This window comes from Malus sylvestris, chromosome 12 (genome assembly GCF_916048215.2).
Source record: "Malus sylvestris chromosome 12, drMalSylv7.2, whole genome shotgun sequence".
Taxonomy (NCBI): domain Eukaryota; kingdom Viridiplantae; phylum Streptophyta; class Magnoliopsida; order Rosales; family Rosaceae; genus Malus; species Malus sylvestris.
The window spans coordinates 28,321,864-28,344,325 of NC_062271.1; the positions used below are offsets into that span (position 1 = coordinate 28,321,864).

The 22,462-nt window shown below is 36.5% G+C and overlaps 1 protein-coding gene and 1 long non-coding RNA gene across 16 annotated transcripts in view; one reads left to right on the forward strand and one right to left on the reverse strand.

The window, feature by feature from the left end:
- Window positions 1–22,462, forward strand: part of LOC126594459 (ankyrin repeat-containing protein BDA1-like) — a 152,002-nt gene that overhangs the window by 74,970 nt on the left and 54,570 nt on the right. For all 3 annotated transcript variants that reach the window (XM_050260790.1, XM_050260789.1, XM_050260792.1), the window contains exons 2-3: window positions 12,607–13,150; window positions 20,532–21,427. In XM_050260790.1, the coding sequence (XP_050116747.1) occupies window positions 12,607–13,150; window positions 20,532–21,427 (1,440 nt within the window). The remainder of the gene's footprint in view (window positions 1–12,606; window positions 13,151–20,531; window positions 21,428–22,462) is intronic.
- Window positions 1–22,462, reverse strand: part of LOC126594499 (uncharacterized) — a 47,802-nt gene that overhangs the window by 22,849 nt on the left and 2,491 nt on the right. For 2 of the 13 annotated variants that reach the window (XR_007613284.1, XR_007613291.1), the window contains exons 3-4: window positions 22,215–22,262; window positions 21,895–22,127 (exon numbers count right to left, since the gene is read on the reverse strand). The exons of 4 other annotated variants lie outside the window; for them this stretch is intronic. This is a non-coding gene — a long non-coding RNA (uncharacterized LOC126594499). Of the gene's footprint in view, window positions 1–21,894; window positions 22,292–22,462 lie in introns of those variants that run through there. 7 more of the 13 variants (XR_007613283.1, XR_007613288.1, XR_007613281.1 and 4 more) reach the window with 5 other exon arrangements.

Here is a 22,462-nt window from a genome sequence, read left to right on the forward strand (position 1 = left end):
TCCTTGGTTTCAATCAAGCCGAGCAGCATAAGCAATGGCCTCTGCCACACCACCTCATTGGCCCATAACAAGCCGACTCCTGGCCCTTGCCCAATCGACGTGCCGCACCACCTCGATGACTGTCCCGTGGCAGCACAACCTAATAAGAAGACAAGAAGAAATTAAGTTTTTATTACATTGGTGCGGCATGGAGAAGACGGAGAAAGCTACGAAAGACGGTCATTTGCACGGGAAAGATGTAGAAGATTGCTAGAGAAGGGGGAACAAATATCCTCTAAGCTCTCTCTCTCTTGTAGGGTAGAATAAATCACTCTCCAAAGTTGATTTAATAACCCACTTAAGGTGGACTTAAATAGGCTTTGAGAGAAATTTACTTCATTTTCCTATAAGGATCTAATTTCATATTAAATAGGGAATCTACATCAAAACAGGAAACAGTCTTAAGTTTCCTAGAGTAAGAAGATCTTTACACCTGCTGCACTTTCCTACGAGCAGACCAGCAGGTGTGGGGGCATTTGTGGAGCCAAAAATAATCACAAAGCGACACGTGGATTTTTTGGTGAAGATGACAAATTTACCCTCGAGGCATACCGGGTCTCCTACACACGAGCAATGGAGAATCATCCATCAACCAAATTAGGAGTACCCAAAATAGGTAACAAGTTCAAATTTGTCTCATCCATCCTCATTCTATAACCTCCAAAAACCTCCCAAAACATTTCTTTTATTATGATAATTAGCCAATTAATATATTTATACCTAATTAATATATTAATTGCTAATTGAATCACCAAAATACCACCCCATTTCCTATATATATCACCCTATTTCTTCTAAAAAGCTAAGTCCACACTCTTGCAAAACTCCCAAAAACTCTCTAAATACTTTTCTCTCTAAATTCTAACTTTGGCATCGGAGGTTCTTCGGCCAAAGCCCCCCCCCCCCCCAATTCATCGTGGGCGAGTGAGGCTCTTGGCCTTGACCTAAGGTGTTAATTGTTTTGTAGGTACAATTTTGTCCAAGAAGAAGAAGGCGGAAATTTGCATCCACATCCCTCATTCACATGTTCATTCAAAAGCATCAAAGCAAGTCTTCAAAAAATTTAAATATTGCTTTATCCGAACTAACGTTGATTATTATGATCCATAAACTAGGTAGTATGGGCACCAAGCATTGTTAGTTTACCATCCATCTATCTAGAGATCATAAATAAATACAAATCAAATAAAGGCTAAAAAGTGAAAACATATAATAAACTTACTTCTTCAATTTCTTTCTTCTGGGAAGATTTAGAATCTGATGACCTCCAAGCAATAAAAAGTAACCTCAACCCAAAAAATAAATATAGAATTGCAAAGAAAACAGAATTACAAAACTTGATTTGCTATCAAACATTAAAGCAAGACCACGTATCTAAGATTCTATAGCCAAAACAAAAATATGGTAATCCGATTCTTATAAAATTTCTTAGTGGTCAAGTAACAAAAAGAATGGGTAACATTACATGTAGCTGCACTATTCGTTGCTGGTGCTGGTGCTGGATCGAGAGTTCTGTGATGTGAGAGAAAATCGCTTGAAAGAGAGAGATCGCGAGAGAGAGAGGTGGCTGTGTGGTGAAGGAAGGCTGGAGAGTCAGAGGAGATAGTATGGTGTGGTGGTGGGCCGGTGGCTAGCCGGAATTCGATATAGAGAGATGAGATGAGGGATCAGTGAGGGAGGCTGATACGCTTCAAGTTCGATCGAATCAATGGAACGGAAGTGAAATGGGAGATCTGACCTAAAAACAAATGAACGGCACAGATTAAATCCAAAACAATGAACTGTTGAAATAATTCTCTTATAATTAAAAAATGCTATATACATATATATATTATTTATTTTCGATTCGGTATGGGAATACTGAAAATATGGAGATGCAAAACCGAATCCCATACCGAAAATTTCGGTTTGGTTCGGGATGTCATTTCAAAAATTTTGGGAATTTTGGTTTGGGATTTTTTTGGTTTGGGATCAGGATTTTTTCGGTTTGGTTTGGGATATTGGGATTTTTTTCCAGCCTACATTCTATTCTTTTTTTTTTTAACAAAAGATATTTTACGCTGAGGGGAAGGGTGAACTTATCCTCAAAATGAGTTAGCAATAATGCGGTTCAAATTCGTTTTTGGCAAGAATGAAACTCAAGACCTCCCACTTACAAGTGATGAAGAAAACTACAAGACCGTGGTGTGGGTGACTGTGACAGCCCGTCTCGAGAAATAATTATCGTTGATGTGAAAAGATTAAAATGCCCTTGGGCGTTGAGATGTGTTATGTGTGATATGCTATTAGAAGTGGACTAATATGTTAAATTCCTAAGTTTTGGGGACCAATTGGAACCAAAGGAAATTGGTGGTGATTGGTTGGTTGTTTGTAAACCACACACACACAAAAGTATCATTTTCTCTCTCCTCTCTCCCGTATTCTTTCTCTCTCTCGCAAACTCTCTCTCTTCCTTCTTCGTACGGACAACACCCAAAACCCATTGAAACATGACAGATCGAAGGTTTTAAGATCACCATTGTGTTCGTGAGGACCATACGAGTTCAAAGGTACCATTTTCAGGTAAGAACTCCTTTTAAAACTCGTGAAATCCGAACCCCGATTTGAGGTACTATTCATGCTCCCATAAAATATTGATTTTTAGGGAATTTTAAGGACATGGTTTAGGAGGTCCTAAGGAAGCTCGGAGTGGTTCATTGGGTGAAATTGGACGTCAGGATCGTGAGTTTCAAGCTTGGCCGGATTTTGTGAAATTTCTCCGGCGAGATTCCATGACTTTTGGAGCTTCAAATTGGTAAGGAAATTTTCTTCAAGTTGTAAGCTTCATTTTGGTGCAAATTTCGTAGGAAATGGATGAAAAATGAGTGAGTTATAGCAATTTGAAAAATTCCCAATTTTCCGACGATGGCGACGGTCGCCGGAGTCTGAGGTTGAAGACGACGGAATATTCCGTCAATTCTAACGGAATATTATGACGCCGTCAGTTAAGTTTAACGGAATCTATTAGGATTTAATGGAATATTCCCTAACTGCCATTACTATTTCCATTAGGGTTCCCTGCGCATGGCCGGGCGTCTTGCCTTGCACTTACCGGCGCGTGGTGGCGCGTGGGTGGATGAAAAATTATTTTAAAAATATGGGGACGATCCTGAGTTTGTGTAGATCATTGTGGTATATTCATATACCCAATTTAAGCTATGTATGAAAAGTTATTACATAGTTTGGTATATGTGCATTAAAGGGACGTTTATTTAGTTGTTTTTCTTATAGGCGAAACCTATCCCGAGGACGAGCGCAGTCAAGGGAGGTTCAGGGGCTACGACCCTTCGATTTATCAGTGAGTGGGCAGTTATTTTCAGTATATATATATATATATATATATATATATATATATATATATATATATATATATATATATATATATATATATATATATATATATAAAGGAAATGTGATTTAAATGCCATGCTATGCCTACATTTTATTTTAGCATATGCATTATCATAATTATGCATATTGTTGCATGGTGCTGCGGAGGCCCAGGTAAGCTACAAGTGAGTATTTTATGTTGGTAATGTTTATGAGTTAGATAGTGATGTTGTGATGCATATTGAGCTCATTAACTTGCACCCCAATGTTAGTGTTTCAGCCCAGAGTTAGGGGCACAATCCTTCACGTGATGTTCACCTCCCACACCACACGCTCATCTTGGATCCAAGTTAGGTGCACAGTCCTGTTATATAGACCACTATAAGTGGTTCCGACTCATAGGTGACCCATGATTTATCGCACAGTCTTCACATGATCGTAGCACTAGAGCGTATTATTATTTTACACCCAGTCTTGTCGATCAAACCACTTAAGATGGTTCCGACTCGTGTGCAGATATGTGTATACATGATGAGATATGATGAGATATGTGATGTATATACATGATGATTTATACGATGAGATATGAGATTGATGTTGTGATTGAGTTGAGCTCTAAATTCCACCGTATAAATCATGTCAGGTGACTTCGGCTAGCAGATGGTTATTGTGAATTGCATCACCTCGCTTACTTTCAGTATTTTTATGTTATTGGGCATGGCATACGCATGGCATACATACAAATATGAATCTTGATTTATTGAGCATGATTTGAGATATATACATATTTATGTATACTATTTTCTGGGAAAGTATCTATATACTTGTTTTACGGCGAGGGGTTAGTATATTCAAAGGAAAATAAGGTTTTCGTGTAAGTATGTTTTACTGGCCCACTCAACTTTGTTTTTCGCCCCTCCAGGTTTTAGGTAGCAGAGTTTGGTGGCCACAAGGAATCCAACGGTGTTATGACAGAATCCGAAAAAGTAGGATTCACCTTCGGGTGTGATATCTTAGTAATTGTCCTACTTGACTGCAACTAGACTTTCTTAATGCTCTGAAAGTGTATTTATACACTTAGACTAGCACTAGTATCCTGTCTTAACTGGGATTGCTAGTCGCTTGGTTTTAAATTGTTCGTATTTCCTTACTCTTTATTGCTTCCGCTTTGCGCACAAGGCTACGTCACGCTCACGTGACGGCCAACACGTCTTGACTTCGGTCGGGGTGTGTCAGTGACAATAAAAACTATATGGGTGACATTAATTTCTTTTAGTTTTTAATATCCCAGAAATTAATTGCGGATTTTAAATAATATATCTCATATTTTTAACTAAAGAAAAAGAGAAGGAAGGATATCCCATAAAATAGGGAGTTATGAATTTCATAATTTGTAACTTTCATAACATTAATATTAATATGTTGAGATGTACAAAATTAAAAAACATAAAAAAATTAAAAAGGTTTTTTATATTAACACCCCTACAAAATGTTGAATGCACCCCACATTAAAATTTAATATTAATAACTTATTTATCCTATTATGCAATGGTAATTTTGACCTTATTAGGTTTAAAAAAAATAAAAAAATTCTAAATACAGCCCATGTCACAGCCCGTCCCGGAGATGTACATTATTTTATTCATGATGATGTGAAAAGACGGAATTGCCCTTGAACGTTGGTGGCGTTGTGTGACTAAGTTTTGGTTTAAGGACCAATTTGATGAGTCCCTGGAATGTTGGACCCAATTGCAAGTAAGGAAAATAATCGGTTTAATTAGTGGGTGTGCAAATAGGACCACACACACATCCACATCACCTTCTCTCTCTCACTCTCGTACTCTCTCTCTCTCTTTGCTATATGTATGGACAAGCACCAAAATCATCTCAAACTTCACAGATCGAACGTTTTGAGTGCACCATTGTGTTCCTCGTGGTGCTACGAGTTGATTGTACCCATTTCAGGTAAGGAATCCTTCAAAAACTCGTGAACCCGTAACCCAATTTTCATGCAGTGTTCATACTCACGTAAAACCTTGTGTTTTAGGGGAATCTAAGCTCATAGGAAGCTTAATGAGGTCCTCACGAGTCTCGGGGTAGTTCATTTGAATAATTTGGACATCGGGATCACGAGAAATGAAGAGTTGCAGGTTTGGTCGGAATTTCGAAGCTTCCCCACCGTGATTTCGTGATATTTGAAGCTTCAAATATGTATAACACCATTCTTCTCACTCTAAGCTTTCATTTGGTTCAAATTTCGAAGAAAATGGTTGAAAAACGAATAAGAATAGACGATTAGAAATTTTTTCCAGCCTTTCGACGACCGGCAACTCGCCGAAGACGAAGACAGAATATTCCGTCAGTTTGGACGAAATATTCTGACGCCGTCAGTTAGGATTGACGGTTACTGTTAGGTTTTAACAGAATATTCCTGACGCCGTTTGTAGAATCCGTCAGGATCCCCTGCGCGTGGCCGCGCGTATTGCCGTGCCTTAGCCGGCGCGTGCGGGGTCAGAAAATTATTTTGAAAATTTGGGGATGATCCTGAGGTTGTGTAGGTCATTGTGGTATATTTATATACCCAAATTGAGCATTGTATGAGAAGTTATTAGCTAGTTTTTGCCTATGTGCTTAAAATAACGTTTTATAGTTAATTCGCATATAGTTGAGGCTTATCCCGAGGACGAGCGTATCCACGAGCGACTCGGGGGCTACGACCCTTTGACATACCATGAGTGGGCTTTTGGTTTTCAATATATATTTATATACTTGATATTTTCCCAGAAAAATATGTTTAAATGATAATATGCCATAAATGCCATGCATATACAATTATGTTTCATGTATGAATTGGTGTGTGATACCTAGGGGTGGTTCAATATGGGATCCCATACCGAAACCCTTGTCCCGATTCCCAAACCAAATTTTTTGGGAATCCTAATTTGAATACCGATCCCAAATCAAATTTTCGGGAATCCCGAAATAGTTTCTGGATTTCGGGACAAATCGGGAATCCCGAAATGGTTTGGGGCTTTTGGACTAAAATTTGACATATTATGCTTATGTAACTCATTGAATGAATTGTTAGATTGTGCAAACATATCAAGCAAGTCTCATTCACATTCTTGGAAGTGATAGATTGTGTAGGCTGGTTAGTCTGAGACTGAGAATCTATTACATCTCTTGCTAGTTTAAATGCAAATATAATCTCATATCGGGACACAAGCATTCAATTGCAAATTGTAAACTTTGCTTAAAGGCTCTTAACCTAATTGACAAGCATTGCTACCTTGTGCTGCTTTGTTGTCCATTTACCAGTAATCTGCATATGTAAAATACATATTTACAATGCCAACAAGCTCCATGTATTGGTGTAAACAGTAAAGAGACTCAAGCATAGTAACTAGTTGATCCAACATTCTTGGTTTCAACATAAATAAAACAACATTGCTTACGTCATATCATAATTCATAACATATTTCATTCTCTGTAATGAGTTCAAACCATAAAGTCCATAATCAATTATAAAAGAATAATATATATGTATAAATATATATATATAATAATTAATAATATATATTTTCGGTTTGGTATGGGATTCCCGAAATCTCGAGAAGCCAATCCCGAATCCCATACCAAAATTTTGGGATCGGTTCGGGATAGCATCCCAAAAATTTCGGGAATTTCGGTTTGGGAAATTTTTGGTTTGGGATCGGGATTTTTTCGGTTCGGTTCGGGATTTTTGGGAATTTTTTCCACCCCTAGTGATACCTTAAATATATAAATGTGGGGCTGTGGAGGCACAGGTAAGTTCATGTAAGTTATGTTTGGTTATGTGAATCATCGATGATGTGATATGTGATTGAATAATGTTGAGAGCTCATAAAACTGCACCTAGGGTGATTGTGATTTAGCCAGAGATATGAAGTACATGCCTGTTTATTTATATCACCTCCCGCACTATATGCTCATATTGGATCCAACTTAAGTGCATAGTCTTGTCGTACAGACCTTATTTATGGTTCCGACTCATAGGTGACTAACGATTTATCGCCCGACTATTATGAGAGAGTAAAATTGAGCATAATTATATTGCACCCAATCTTATCGTACAGACCCCTTTTTAGTGGTTCCAACTTATGTGCATTAAATTGCCGTATAGGTTGTTGTAGTGACTCCGGCTAGATTAACTTTTGAGCTATGAATTCAGCCGTACAGACTACCACAGAGGTTCCGGCTAACATATCATATTTCTATGAAATCATTCTTTCCTGGATTGTTTACTTTGTTATATTTTGGAATGGCATACATAGGCATATGATTATGTGAAGTATGATTTGAATTGATATATTTTCATATTCATTTATGTATATGCTTATATTTTGATTCTGGGAAAAATTATACATGTTTTACAGCGAGGGGTTAGATATGTTGATAAATGAAATGGTTTTGTAAAACATTTGTTTTTGCCCACTCATGTTTTCTGTTTTGCGCCCCTCCAGGTTTTAAGTAAGCTTGTTGTTGGTGGCCGGAGGACGTCGGCAATTTTGACCTATCTATATAATAGTAGGACATTCCTGGTACTGTGTAACTAGTACTTGTCCTACTGGACTGTACCTAGACTATTATGCTCTGATTAGGAGTGTTTACCGTTGTAACTAACTCATATCACTTCCTGTTTTGTAGTGCACTTAATTAATTTGGTTTTTAATTATTCGTATAACTCTTATCTTTATTGCTTCCGCACTGTGCACATGGCTACATCACTCTCACGTGATGGCCAACATGCCTTGATCTCAGTCAGGGTGTGTAACCCGTATCACTTTTAATGTATTACTTATCTTCTTCCACCCTCCATTGTTGAATAAAACCCTAACCAATGAAACTACAAACACGTTGTTTGAGAAAAATTATTTTTGACAAATAGAATATGAAATCGGTGTTTCGAAAGCTTCACATGAGGTAAGACTTCATATTTTTCATTGTTTTAGTGATTTCGACGACATCGATAATTATTTAATCTTGGTTTTACTGTGTTATTTAAGCTTCTATGTTCGTATTAATCTTTTAGCGATGAGTTACATGAAGAATTAAACATCTAAAATTACCACATAATATTAAAAATAGATGACATGGGTTTTAATGGTGGAATTGAAAACAAGCCCACATATGCTTAAATCCCAGGCGGCATCTTTTGCCAAAAATCCAGTCGGCATTTTTTGTCCAAATAAAAAGCTTTATTGATTATTTGCATAAGACTAACAGAGCATAAGACTACGCCCCCTTTATCAATTAAAGTATTAGAATAATATTGATATTGAGTTGTATAATGATTTTTAGCAAATAATTGACGTGTATTGATTATTTTCAAATCATTCAATTTGAATTCATTCGGCAAACTAACGTTCAGAAGGTTTGAAATCATTCGGAAAAATTAAAAATGAGTGTTATAAGATTTGAGAAATGTGAGGTGTATGTAGAAAATATAAGGTGTATATTGAAAATGTGAGGTGTGAGAGTATTATGGGGAAGGAAGTATGGTGTATTAAGATAATTTTTAATTGAAAAAATAAATGTGGGTGTATTAAGTATGTGGAGTTTATTCAACAATTTGTGGGGTGTTAATATAATAAGCCAATTAAAATTTATTGTAGATCTAATTTACTAAATAATATAAAAGACAGAGATCAATGAAATGACCATGATTGATTTGAGAACCCGTTTTTGGTTAAGTTTCTGTAAAGTTTTAAATTGGGTTTAGTGAGATCCTTCCCACCGACACTCCCTACCACACTACACAAACCATCATTTCCATTACTGAACCAACAATTGGGTCAGGAGGATTCCCATCCTGAGCACAGGAGATGATCATCTTCCGTTCGTGATACCCCACGATTGGTTACCCGAGCTGGTAGTGCTAAAAACAAACTTGAAGTTTCCTTACTTTTACTGGCTTTTAAGGTGTGAGTAAATATCGTGGAACCGAATTGAACGGCGATAAAATAAACCGTAAAAAATCGTGTTGAAAAAAAAAATCAACTAAGATTTAAATACCGGACTGAATAGTTCCGGTTTTCTCTCTGTGAAAAGTTTGCTTCACTTAGAAAAAAATTTGAGAGAGCGATTATTTATAATAGCGAACAAAATGCCTTTCTGGTTGTTAGAATAGCACTTCTAAAAGTATCTCCAATAATGCTAGTTATATTTTTGTTATTGTAGCAAACTAAATGACTCAAATGTTAATTTGGCTAGCCACCACTTCCAACAATATTAGCTATTTTAGTTTAAGGTAAAATATTTTTAAATCTTAGGGTAATGCTAGGGTGTCCAACTATTTAGACTAAATTGTATAAATCATGTGACGTGGTTGTTAATTATTGGATTACTATTTAAGCGTTAATTAACATGCTTATTTCCTATTTGTGACATATCACATTATTTACAAATTTGGTCTAAAAAATTGATCTACCTAACATTACCCCGAAACTTAACAACCCAATTAAGTCCATATTCTCCTCTAGCTAAATTTAGCTAGCTATGTTTTCTGCATTGTTTTGTTAAAGTAGCCAAAAAAATCTCATTTAGCTAGGATGTTGGAGATGCTCTGATCTTTCCAAAAAAATATTTTTTTAGGAAAACTAATGAAAAATGTTTGAAAATTTTGAATTATAAACTATGAGTACAAATAAAAGATTTAAAATAATTAAGGGCATAAATAAAAGTTTAAATATATGAGTACAAATTAAAATTAACAAGAAAATCGGTAAAGATTAAAAAATAGTTGCAAATTAAAAATACAAATACATGATACAAAATTTAACCAAGTAAATATACCAAATGTAACATTTTGGAAATGTTTAAGAAATTTTAATTATAAAATTTAAATATGCTAACATGTAATCTATTGTTATTCAAATTAGGACACAATAAAAACTAAAGGACCTTGACCAAAAGTGTAAAAAGGATTAAGGTTTCCATTACTAAGCTGGAAAAATGATATATTAAAACCTAATTTCTCTTTTTTTTCTTTTTTTTTTGTGTGTACGGTTTTTATCACATATGATCTCTGGAATTGGACTTTTTAATCAAAATGTTACTTGAAAATATTTTTAAATTGAATGAGATGGCTTTTAGAGAAAATATTTTTGAATTCCAAAAGTACTTGAAATGCTTCATATACTTATTCCAGGAAGTACTTCATGTGCTTTTCTAAAATTCACTTGCGTTTTACTAAGGATTGCGTTTTACTAAGCATTATGGTGTTCGTGGAAGCCTAAAGAAGTGAAATTTACAGCAAAATCAAATCTTCTAAATGGAGTTGCCCGCTCTCTCTCTCTATCTCTCTCGCTGCTCTTTCTTCGATCCGATAACAACGTCGCCGATGCTTCCACTTCCAGAGATTTTTCACGAAAGAACTAAAATAATTAATGGTGGGCAAATTCAGAGACCAGAGATCAAAGTAATGAGTTATATGAATTTCAAAACTATTTTCCCTAAAAAAAACTTTATCAGCGCATGTTTTCACGTGGTGATCTTGTTTCCCACTCAAAAATTCATCTGGGCTCCACTCCATTTTGAGTCACTAAAACCGATCCTTATTTGTGGGAATTTTTTTTATATCATGTCTGATCGTTTTCCTAACCCATTGGAAGGCTTCGGACATTTATATGATTGTAGGGACAAAATATAGAAAATCATTGGAGATGCTCAGTGCTCTCAGTGCTACCAGCTCGGGTAACCTGTCGCGGGCCATTACGAACCAAGACTTGGGAAGACTTCAAGAGATGACGCTCCTGCCCTACATACGGTTACCATTATTGTATTCTATACAAATTTCTCGGAAAACACAAATAATTTTGCTGCGTGTACGTATCAGATTTTGGCAACTTGCATGCAGGATGGGGACTGGTCTTGGTCCTCCATAATTTGAAAGCTCCGCATGAGCTTCAGTGGTTAGAAATTTAGCATAAGTTCATGTGCGGATATACACGAATCACTTTAAAGTGTCTTTTTGTAATTGCCTCTGAAAAAGCTACACGTATTAAATCATGCGAGCATGCACATATCACCTTAGGTTGAGTGTTTAAAAAAAAATATTTCTTTAGGAAAGGTTAGAGCATCTCCAACATCCTAACTAAATGAGATTTTTTTGGCTACTTTAAAAAAACATAGCTAGCAAAATTTAGCTAGAGGAGAATATGGACTTAATTGGGTTGTTAAGTTTCGGGGTAATGTTAGGTAGGCCAACTTTTTAGATCAAATTTGTAAATAATGTGATATGCCACAAATAGAAAATAAGCATGTTAATTAACACTTAAATAGTAATCCAATAATTAACAACCATGTCACATGATTTATACAATTTGGTCTAAATAGTTGGACACCCTAGCATTACCCTAAAATTTAAAAATATTTTACCTTAAGCTAAAATAGCTAATATTGTTGAAAGTGGTGGCTAGCCAAATTAACATTTGAGTCATTTAGTTTGCTACAATAACAAAAATATAACTAGCATTATTGGAGATACTTTTAGAAGTACTCTTCTAACAACCAGAAAGGCGTTTTGTTCTGCTGAGACTTCAACACGTGTCGCGCTGTGATTGGCCTCTAGGTTGGAGGGAAACTCTTCTGGGTCCTTGATGATATAACGTTGACCGGTGCTCAGTAGTTTCGGGATTGGTCAAGTATTGTACAAACAAAATTAAAAAGATGTGAGAGAAGTAATTTGAAGTGTGTTAATATAATCTCCCTAATTCTTTTGATAGGGTAATGTTGAGGAGACTAAATTTATAGATAATGCTAGAAAGACCAAATTTTTTTAAATCAAGTTGCAAACCAATTTTTTTTAAACTAAATTTATGGACTCGGTGTCACCTCATATTTTAGCATAATATTTTATAATGTTGACACAGAAATCAATGTTAAATTGTGATATAATAGAAAGTTTATGCATTTCACTTTTGAGAGACTCCCTGGTGTTTCTCATCTATAAAATTGCATGGTTTGGCAACTCCAATTGCTACATGTAGTCTACGTTTGTTTTGGCATTTAATTTCTTCTAAGTGAAGCAAAGTTCAAAGAGAGAGAGAAAATAATGGAGATCAGACCGCACGATGAAGATGAAGGGTACAAGGCATCACACGATGAAGATGAAGTGTACAAGGCATCACGGACCGGGAGTGTAGAATCCCTAAATAGGTTGATAGAAAAAGACCCAGACATTCTATGGAGAATATCCCTGCAGACCGGCATAACCGGAACCCCCTTGCATGTTTCAGCTTTGCACGGCCACACTGAGTTTACCAAAGCCCTTTGCACTAACAATCCTAAACTTGCAGAGGGGGTGGACGCCGATAGACGCACACCCCTGCATTTGGCTTCTGCTAAGGGCCACAAGGAGACCGTCGAAGCTTTGTTATCTGTGTATGCTGGTGCGTGCTCGGATTTTGATGAAAATGGAAGAATCCCTCTTCACTATGCAGCCATGAGAGGAGGAGTTGAGGTGCTCCAGAAGTTGATTGGTAAAAATCCTGAGTCCATTTATGACAAAGTTAAAAACAGATCGAAAGAAACAGTTTTGCACTTGTGTATTATACACAACCAGTTCGAGTGCTTGAAACTGTTGGTTGATAGACTGTTGGTTGAAAGAGACGACAGAAATGGTGAGTTCCTCAACTCAAGAGCTGGCTGTGATGGTGGTGTGACCATCCTGCACTTAGCTTTGATGCTAAGGCAAATTAAGGTACGTATATATATTTCCATTTTCTATACTGGATATTCTTAGTTTTTTACTATATTAATTAACACTAGCAGATGCCCACGCTGTGTGAACAATTTTCTTTTGTTTTGTTTTTTATTATGAAGTGTAACTAGTTTTTAAAATTTTAAAAAAAATTAGTTACGAAAATTGGTATAATGATGAGCAATTTTTTTTTATTATTTTATTTTATTTGTAAGTTTTTTATTTAACAATTTTTTTTTTTTTGAGTTTTAAATACATCATGCTATACTAACTTGGATGTGAGGTTGCGGTAAAAAATAGCAAAATTTATGTTTATGTAATTATTAAATTGCCCAAATTTATTATATTCAGTTAATCTCAGTTTATTAACCTGAAATTTCTTAGTTTTAAAATTTGGTATATCAAGTTTTTTCATCCCAAAGTGTAGTGGCAGAGCCACAAGAAGGCGAGGCCCATCCTGGAATTTGCAGTCGTATATGTGTTGTCTACTTAATATAACAATTGAAGCATGTGGTGTAATGGTTTAAGTAGAGTTTGGTTGTACACGAGGTCCGCTGTTCGAAACTTCCTGACGCCAATGATTTTTAAAACTCCCAATAATAGATGTCCACAGCCAAAAACCTTCTACCTTTTTTATCAATTCATATAAAATAAGGTTTATACATTCGAGAATAAGATTTAGTTATGTTGAAAGAAATATCTTGTAACATTTTTGAGCTAGCCAAACCTTAAATTTTTACGTTATGTTGAAAGAAATATCTTACAATATTTTTGAGCTAGTCATAACCTTAATTTTTACTTGAAATCCTTTTTTACCAAAACTTGTAAACAAGCTCTATTTTTATAACATAATCATCTCAATACTAAATTTTATCTAAATTTTAAAGCTCTGGCCTTAACTAAAAGGCTAGAAAAATTAACTTTTAATTGTTCTCCAATTAACTATATTACTATATGTTTTTTTTTTAATTTCTTTCATTTAGTTTAAAGGCCCCTCCGACATAAATTTCTAACTCCATCACCGCCAAAGTGTTATCTGAAATCATAGTTTTATGACACTTTCATACATCCATTAAGGTTAGTGTTAAATCAGCTGTTAATTGGTGACGTGGTGCATACGTGGACAATAACAGAGTGTCACGTGTCAAAATGCGCCCACGTGGAATTTTAAAAAAAACCACCGTCTCCTATCTCTTTCCCCAAAAACGGGATCATCTCCAGATCCCTTCCTCTTAAGACCATCTCCAAAGGAGATGTCAAATATACCAAATAGGATTAAAAGGCATTTAAGTGCTCTCCAGTGAATATGACATATATGATGTGGCATGTGAGTTATTTGACTCCTTGCTTTCTAGCTGCCTTTTTTTACAACAAACAAAGGAGTCAAATATATTTAATGTAATTTTTAATGCATGGATCCCATTAACAACCAATAGAATAAAAACTAAAAGTAATTTTGATTATTTTTTAATTGTTAATGTAACTCTAGGCCCAATAAAATAATAAAATAAATATTTAACACATCTATCGGAAAAGAAGAGAATTTAGCACTTGTATTCAATTTGCCACATCAACCATCAAATAAAATTTTGACATACTATATTTGACATCTCCTTTGGAGATGCTCTATCCATCAAATCAAGGGATCCGGACCATTGAAATTTGATCCAACAGTTGAAGTTATTATAACTTTTAAAGTGGGCCCATTTTTGTAACCGTTGAATCAAATTTCAACAACATAGATTCCTTGATTTGGTGGATTAGGAAGAAGGGATCCGGAGAGGATCCCTTTCCTCTTTCCCCCACCCCCACCGCAATCCCATCCAACCATCCTTCATTCTCTCCTACCTTACCCCTTCCCTTCGTGAGAATCATAGCCACACATCCCTTAATCAACAAACCAAACCTTCAATTTCTCTAATACAAAACCTAGCCATGTCGTTGACAGAGCTTCAATTGAAGCTAAAACCTTCACAATTTGGTTTTAAGAAGACAAAACCCAGAAACTTCAAAGCTAGCCCCAAATTTGCTAAAACCGTCGTTGCTTCGGTGGTTCAGGAACTCGGCGCTGTCCAACAGCCTAGCAACGCCTGTAACATCCCACATCGCCCAGGGGAGTGGATCTTGTAAGCCTTATATGTATTTTCTCATCTCTACCTAGCACGAGGTTTTTTGGGAGCTCACTGGCTTCGGGTTCCATCGGAACTCCGAAGTTAAGCGGGTTCGGGCAAGAGCAATCCTATGATAGGTGACCTACTGGGAATTTCTCGTCTGAGTTCCCAGAAACAAAACCGTGAGGGCGTGGTCGGGGCCCAAAGTGGACAATATCGTGCTACGGTGGAGTAGAGTCCGGGATGTGGTGGGGGCCTGGGCACAAGCGTGGTTGGGGCCCAAAGCGGACAATATCATGCTACGGTAGAGTCGAGCCCAGGATGTGATATCGTGCTACGGTGGAGTCGAGCCCGGGATGTGGTGGGGGCCTGGGCACGGGTGTGGTTAGGGCCCAAAGCGGACAATATCGTGCTACGGTGGAGTCTAGCCTAGGATGTGGTGAGGGTCCGAGTCGGGATGTGACAACGACAACTATGGAAATGCAGCGGCGTAGTTCCCGGCTTCGCGCAGACCGCCGACCACCGATCTCACCGCGATCCTGTTCATCTTCGCTGGTCCATGAGGGTTCTAGATCGTGCACGTATTAGGGAGAGAGGCTTGGATGAGTGCAGATGAGAGAATGGAGGAATAGTTGAGTAGGATCAGGGAAGGTAGAAGACGATGGGTTTTTTTAAAAAAAAATTTCTACTTTTTATTAATTTTTTAATTTTCATGTGAGCCCCATTGACACATGGTGCCTAGTCATTGTCTACATGGATGTCACGTCACTAGTTAGCAACTGATTTAACAACAACCTTAACGGATATATGAAAATATTCCTAAATTATGACTTCATGTACTACTTTGAGACGAAAAAAACTTGATGTACCAAATGTTGAAACCAATAAATTTCAGAGTAGTAAATTGAGATTAACCCTTTTATTTTTGTTTAGTTTTTATAAGTGGGTTAAAATAATAATTTCATAAAGTTTTGGTTGACAACTAGGGTTCTATTAATAGGTAGTTTAGGTATGTTCACATGTAAATTTTCTTTTGTTTGTTTCCCTTTTTACATAGTTTATGGGAATAATCTTAGTTTACTACTTTGAAGTTTTTTAATTTTCAACATTTGATACATCAAGTATTTTTCGTTTCAATTTGATATCTAAAATCATAATTCTATGATACTTTAACACATCCGTTAAGTTTTTCGTAAGAACCTCTGTTAACTGATGACTCGGCACTCACGTGGATATTGATTTAGCGCTACATGTCAATATGGCACACGTGAATATTAAAAAAATTCAAATTTAAGTAACAAATTTCAAATGATTTTAATAGATTCTACAATTCCATATGGATTTTGACAAATTATTATGAATTTCTATTATAGATTTTTATGGATTTATACGGATTTCTTTCATGTATTTCTTAGGATTTCTTTTTTTACTCATACAATATAAAAATTTTTCTCAGTGCACAATTTGAAAAAGACATAAACATATATATATATATATATATATATATATATATATATATGGAAATATAAACCAATCAAATATGTCTTTTTTTCCCTTTCTCATTTGAATTGTGATTTCTTTACGAACAATCATTTTTAACTAACCAAAACAAGTAATGCTTCTTAAATCAAATGTCTCAAAATTAATCATTTTTCCTCAACAATTGATTAGTTCATAATGTTTTGTTCAGTCTAAGTACAACTACCAATATAAATACGAATATGAATAGGCTTTGGAAGATACGTGCACCCTTACACTATCATGATTACACGAAAAAGAACAGAAAACTTGAATTGACAATAAGATTCTTAGTAGTAATTTCGAAGAGTTCAATTAACATGGTAAAAAATTAACACATTCAAATAGAACACATAATCATTACAAGAATGATTAGTAGCCATTAACACTTCCCATCAAAACATTACAAGAAATACTATTACACAGTCCAAAATAAAGGAAATAAAAAATTTTTAAAATGTTGTAGTTTGCAACTGGGACGGTGACGGATGAACGTGAAAGGAAATCAAGTTGGCAGGTTCTATGTCTGGAAGAAAATGGAGAGTGAGAAAAAAAGATCTAGTTGCAGAATGGAGAGAGAGAGAAAGAGCGCGAGGGGATTGAAAAGAAATCCTAGAGTGGATGTAGGATTTTGTTATGCTTATAATCTCTTCTCAAATCTTACAAAATCTCTTATTGAAAGAAATCTTTTAAAATTTATGAATTTTTTTACTACCGATAGATTTGCATGGACTTTATAAAAATCTTTTAAAATCCTAGTTGACCACACTAGGATTCTAAAGTCTTTTAAAATTCTTTAATTGACTACCTAGTATTTGAATTAATTCTTAAAAAAAAAAACTTTTAAAATCCTAGTTTTTTTTTTTTTAAATCCTAGTTGACTACACCATAATTTTAAAGTCTTTTAAAATATTTTAAAATTCAAACTAGGATTCTCTTACATCATTTTTCCATCCCCTTCCGTTCATTCCTTTCATATTCTCTATTTTATTTGTTTGTTTCTATAAAAAATTAATATAAAATGTTATCATGGATTATCCGTGATCGTAGAAGAGGTAAGGAAAAGAAAAAAAGAAGGATGAGAATCCCTACTCTTTAAAATCCTCATTTGACTACACCACATAAGTTATATGATAAACATTGAGGAGGAATCGCAAATGACCAAATTTGAGCCTCTATCTCCATTTCTCCCTTTGACCAAAAGAACAAAAGCATCTATCTCCCTCCCTTCGACTGCACATGGGGCAGCGGTAGAATGAATCCACTGCTTTTTGTGCTGCATATGGGTTTCCGTTCCCCAGATCTGCAACCCACTCCCTTCCCTTACCTCCCTTTCAACCGGAATAAAAGAAAATTCCGTCCATCTGCATCTCAAAAAGTTGCAAGAAGTATTAGCAGCAGAACTGTTGCCGGTCATCGATTCGGCATCTTCCGCTATCACCAACTTCGAATCCGAAGACAACCCATCGTAGCCAAAGCCTAATCCGAAAACCCCAGTTGGCTGGCCAGCCGACGGAAAGCTTAGTTTCGAATGGGTTAGGAACCTCAGGTTTGTTTTTTATTGGGCATCTAGAAATCTGGACCCGACCCATTTGCCCGACGTGTTTCCTGTAGAGGTTGTCGATGGCTTGATCCTCTGCACATCCAAGATCGCAAACGTCGATCAGCTAAGCCTGGAATCTACCGTGGTGGTCGTCGGAGACCTTCATGGTCAGCTGCACGACTTCCTTTTTCTTTTAAATGATCTTCACCCTTTTAGGTTTTTAGGTTTGTAGAATTTTTTTTATTTTTTATTTTATTTTAGTTCTTTTGTTAATTTTTTTTAATAACCATCTGGGCCCATATTAATACGTGGCGTACAGTTATTGTTCACATGAGAATCTGTTTAGACCCAAAATTACACCATCGGCCTAAACGATCGAAACCGTTGAATGAGTAGAGTTCTAGACCTTCGTGGAATTGTTACGGTAATTTCTTATTATTATTGAGGGACAATATTGTGGTTTTAATCATAATTATTATCTCTTAATAGTATATTAAATTATTTTAACTTATTATTATCTAAGAACCCAGTCGGTTTGAACGAAATGGAATAATGGGCAGATGCCTTTGTCTTATTCATGTATTGCTATCATTAGGAGATTGATTTGATAGAATCTGGCAATGCCGTGTGGAATGATACGACTGCAATTTACAAGGCACGGCATCAGATGATGAAGCATGCAAGATGGGGTAATTATCATCACCGAATATTCATGGAATTTTAATTAAATGGGATAATGCAATTGCATGCATTATCACATCTATGGGAAATAAGGATTGCATGCAAAACCTAGAGTTGAAGTGGGACTGTATCAGGTCGTTATGAAGGAACACGGGGACTTTTTGGATGATGGTGATGATAAGGTAGCAACAATCAGATAATTAACTTATGCTAAAAGATTTACCATATTGGCATATGCTTTTATACCGTGAGTCAGCATGAAGACCTTTATGAAGCCAGATTCACTCAGCATGAATATTGGGAACTCGTTCAGCCATGCATGCCGCGAATTGTGTTGATAAGGATTTCTCAATGTGATTATCAAACATTGGTTGATTATCCTTTAGTATCAAGACGTGATTTATTGTTCACGATAAAGGCTATACAAGGCGGCCATCATGCAGTTTGGTATTATAAATACAAAGCTACACACAACGGAAAAGACCCTTCCAATTCAACACACGACTACCCTGCGCAAATTCTCTCAACAACCTTGAGATTTTTTCTTTTCTCTTTTCGCCGACACACCTTCAGTTTGGATAAACAACACTCTGAAGGCAACCGGCAAACACCTTCAGTTTGGATAAACAGCACTGTTGCCATAGAATCAGCCGACTGCGAAGCACCTTCAGTTTGGATAAACAGCACTGCGACAAGGGCGACTGATTATCTATCCAAGTCTCGGTCGAGAAAGATTTTCGAATCCTTATTGGTCGAGGTCATCTCATCAGCCTTTTCGGCGAAGTGAGGTGTTACGGTTTGCTGGGTTCGGCACATTGCACGCCAAGTTATTTTATGATTAGATACCCTCAAGTGGGATTTAGAGTTCGGCATTCCGACGGCCGAATCAAGTTCACTGTTAAGACTTATATCCGCTTTAAGTATTTATGCCCTTACACTTTGGTGTCGATTCGGCGTGAGTTTACTCTGACGAATACCATCACTATGACCGAATCCGACGACGATGATTCGTGAACTTCGTAAGAATAGTAGCCTTGTCTTCAGGTTCGAGAACCCAAGAGGCCGAGAGGTGTTCCTTTCTCGATCGCAATCGCAAGACGCAGAAGTCAGTCGCGACCCAACGCAACATCAACACATTTTACTCCTCGGCCGACGAGTTGGCACGCCCCGCACACAACTGAAGGACGTAGTTAGCTCATAGATTACTCGGCCTGCGCACCACGTAGGCTTGGTAGTTTTTAGGATCAACAGAATCACATCATCAGTTAACGGAACTTTTGACGGAAAACTTAACGCATTTGTAAAACTGTTCTAGAATTATGACTTTAATTAAGTACCAAACTGAGACGAAAAAAAATTTTAAGTACCAAACTGAGATGAAAAAAATTTAGACATCAAATATAGAAAATCAAGAAAATTCAAAGTAGTAAATTGAGATTAACCCAAATTTATGTGTACTTTCTTTTGTTTGCTCCCCTTAGGAGCATAATTTCCACCAAATTAATAAAGTGTATATATTATTTTGCAGACTATACGTTACCTGCTTTCCGTTGATGCTATAAGAGCAGAAGCAACTGGTGTGAATGGGATGTCTCTGACCATGTTAGATATCTTAGAGTACAGCAGCGTTGCAAGAGAGGACTTTAGCAGAAGCTTAGAAATTCAACAGATTTTGATGGACGCAGGATTAATCAGAAGACAAAATAATGAAAATGATAAGCCTAACTCAGATGTTGCCGCTGCTGCTGTTGTATCACCAAATCCAAAAAGGGTAACGAAGGAAAAGAAGCTTCACAAACGAGTAGCATCATCGGAAAAGGGATCAACGCCAGCAAGGAGGTGCTGGACAAAATTGATGGAATGGTTGAGATATCCGAGTAATTGGGTGGGCGAGACACGTGGCATGCTGATGGTTGTGGCTACGATGATCTCGACCATGACTTTTCAAGCCGTAGTCAACCCACCTGGTGGTGTCTGGGACCATAATGATACAAACACTACCATTTATTATTCTGGAACCAATTATACCAGAACAATTTGCAGTGAAACGAGAGTATGTAGAGCTGGAACTGCAGTGTTAAGCTACGGTAATGATGACGACTTCGCCGATTTCCTAACATCCAATACCATCTCGTTCCTTGCTTCTTTGAGTGTCACCCTTTTGCTCGTTAGTGGATTTCCTCTCCACAATCGGTTCTGCACGTGGCTCTTATCGATGTCCATGTGCGTCACTCTCACATTCCTGGCATTCACCTACCTAGTTGCGCTGTATATGATCGTCCATGGTTCACCTACAGATACAAGCATTAACCTATACGGGATATCCGTTCTTACTTGGACTACTTTGCTGGGCATGGTCAGTGTAATGCACACTATTCGGTTTCTTTTTCGGGTGACGAAGTGGTTGCGGCGCATGTTCTTCAGGTCAAAATCATGTTCTTGTTTGTGTAATTACTCTGCCATGGTGTGTTAGCTTGAGAACATAATTAACTAGGTCAGACATCCTGTATGCATGTAGCAATTAGGGTTTGGGGTAATGAACTACGTCAATGACGCTTTCTCGATCTTTACTGGGTTGGTAATTCAAGAGCGTCGCTTAGTTATGATAAATAATCCATCTGCTATGCAAAGTGGAAGTGTTTGTTGTCAGTGATGCGGGATGGTAGCTGCTTAGAAGTAGTCTTGTCTAAGGAAATAATTTCTCTTAATGTTTAGGAATTAATATTGTAACTTGATTTTGATTGTATTTCTGATTTGTAGAAATCTTTAATTGTCAAGTATACATGCTTGTATATATAATCCTTTGTGGTATGAATAGAATTATCACTAACAAAAATGTCTACGCTTTGCAGCGGGTTTTGGAATCGTAACCCACAATCTATCAAAACCACTTCTAAATAATTCCGAAATTAATCAAAGCAACTTAATTTACATGGTATAATAAGTCTTTCAATTTCATTTTGATTCTATTGGGTTTGCATTAAGAGCCTATGTACCATCAAAATAGCTAATTTCTAAGTCCTAACTATATACAAGTTACATGATTTTTTATGGATTCTACAACGTGCTTGTTTAATTGTCCCTAATGCGTAGTAGTAGCTCTTGGTGATGTGGCCAAATGCACCTGCACAGATATTCAAGACTAAATCCTGATATGAGATTGTGCTTGTTTAATTTCCAAGTTCTACGTGTTATATGACATCATAAATACCTTTTTTAAACCTCTTGAGATTGAAGTCAGGCCAAGTCATTTGTGACGCTGCATAAAATTCTTGCAGTTTCAGCAATCTAAACAAAGCATGTATAAGCATAAACAATAAAGTATTTGCGATAAAAAAAATTTGTTCACACTTACAGCGAGGCCACCAAAGCCAAGTCAAAAAAGAGCAATTGATGATTCTTTTTCGGTTTTGTTACATTTAAAGTGGCAACGAAACGTTATGTTGGAAAAAAATAATT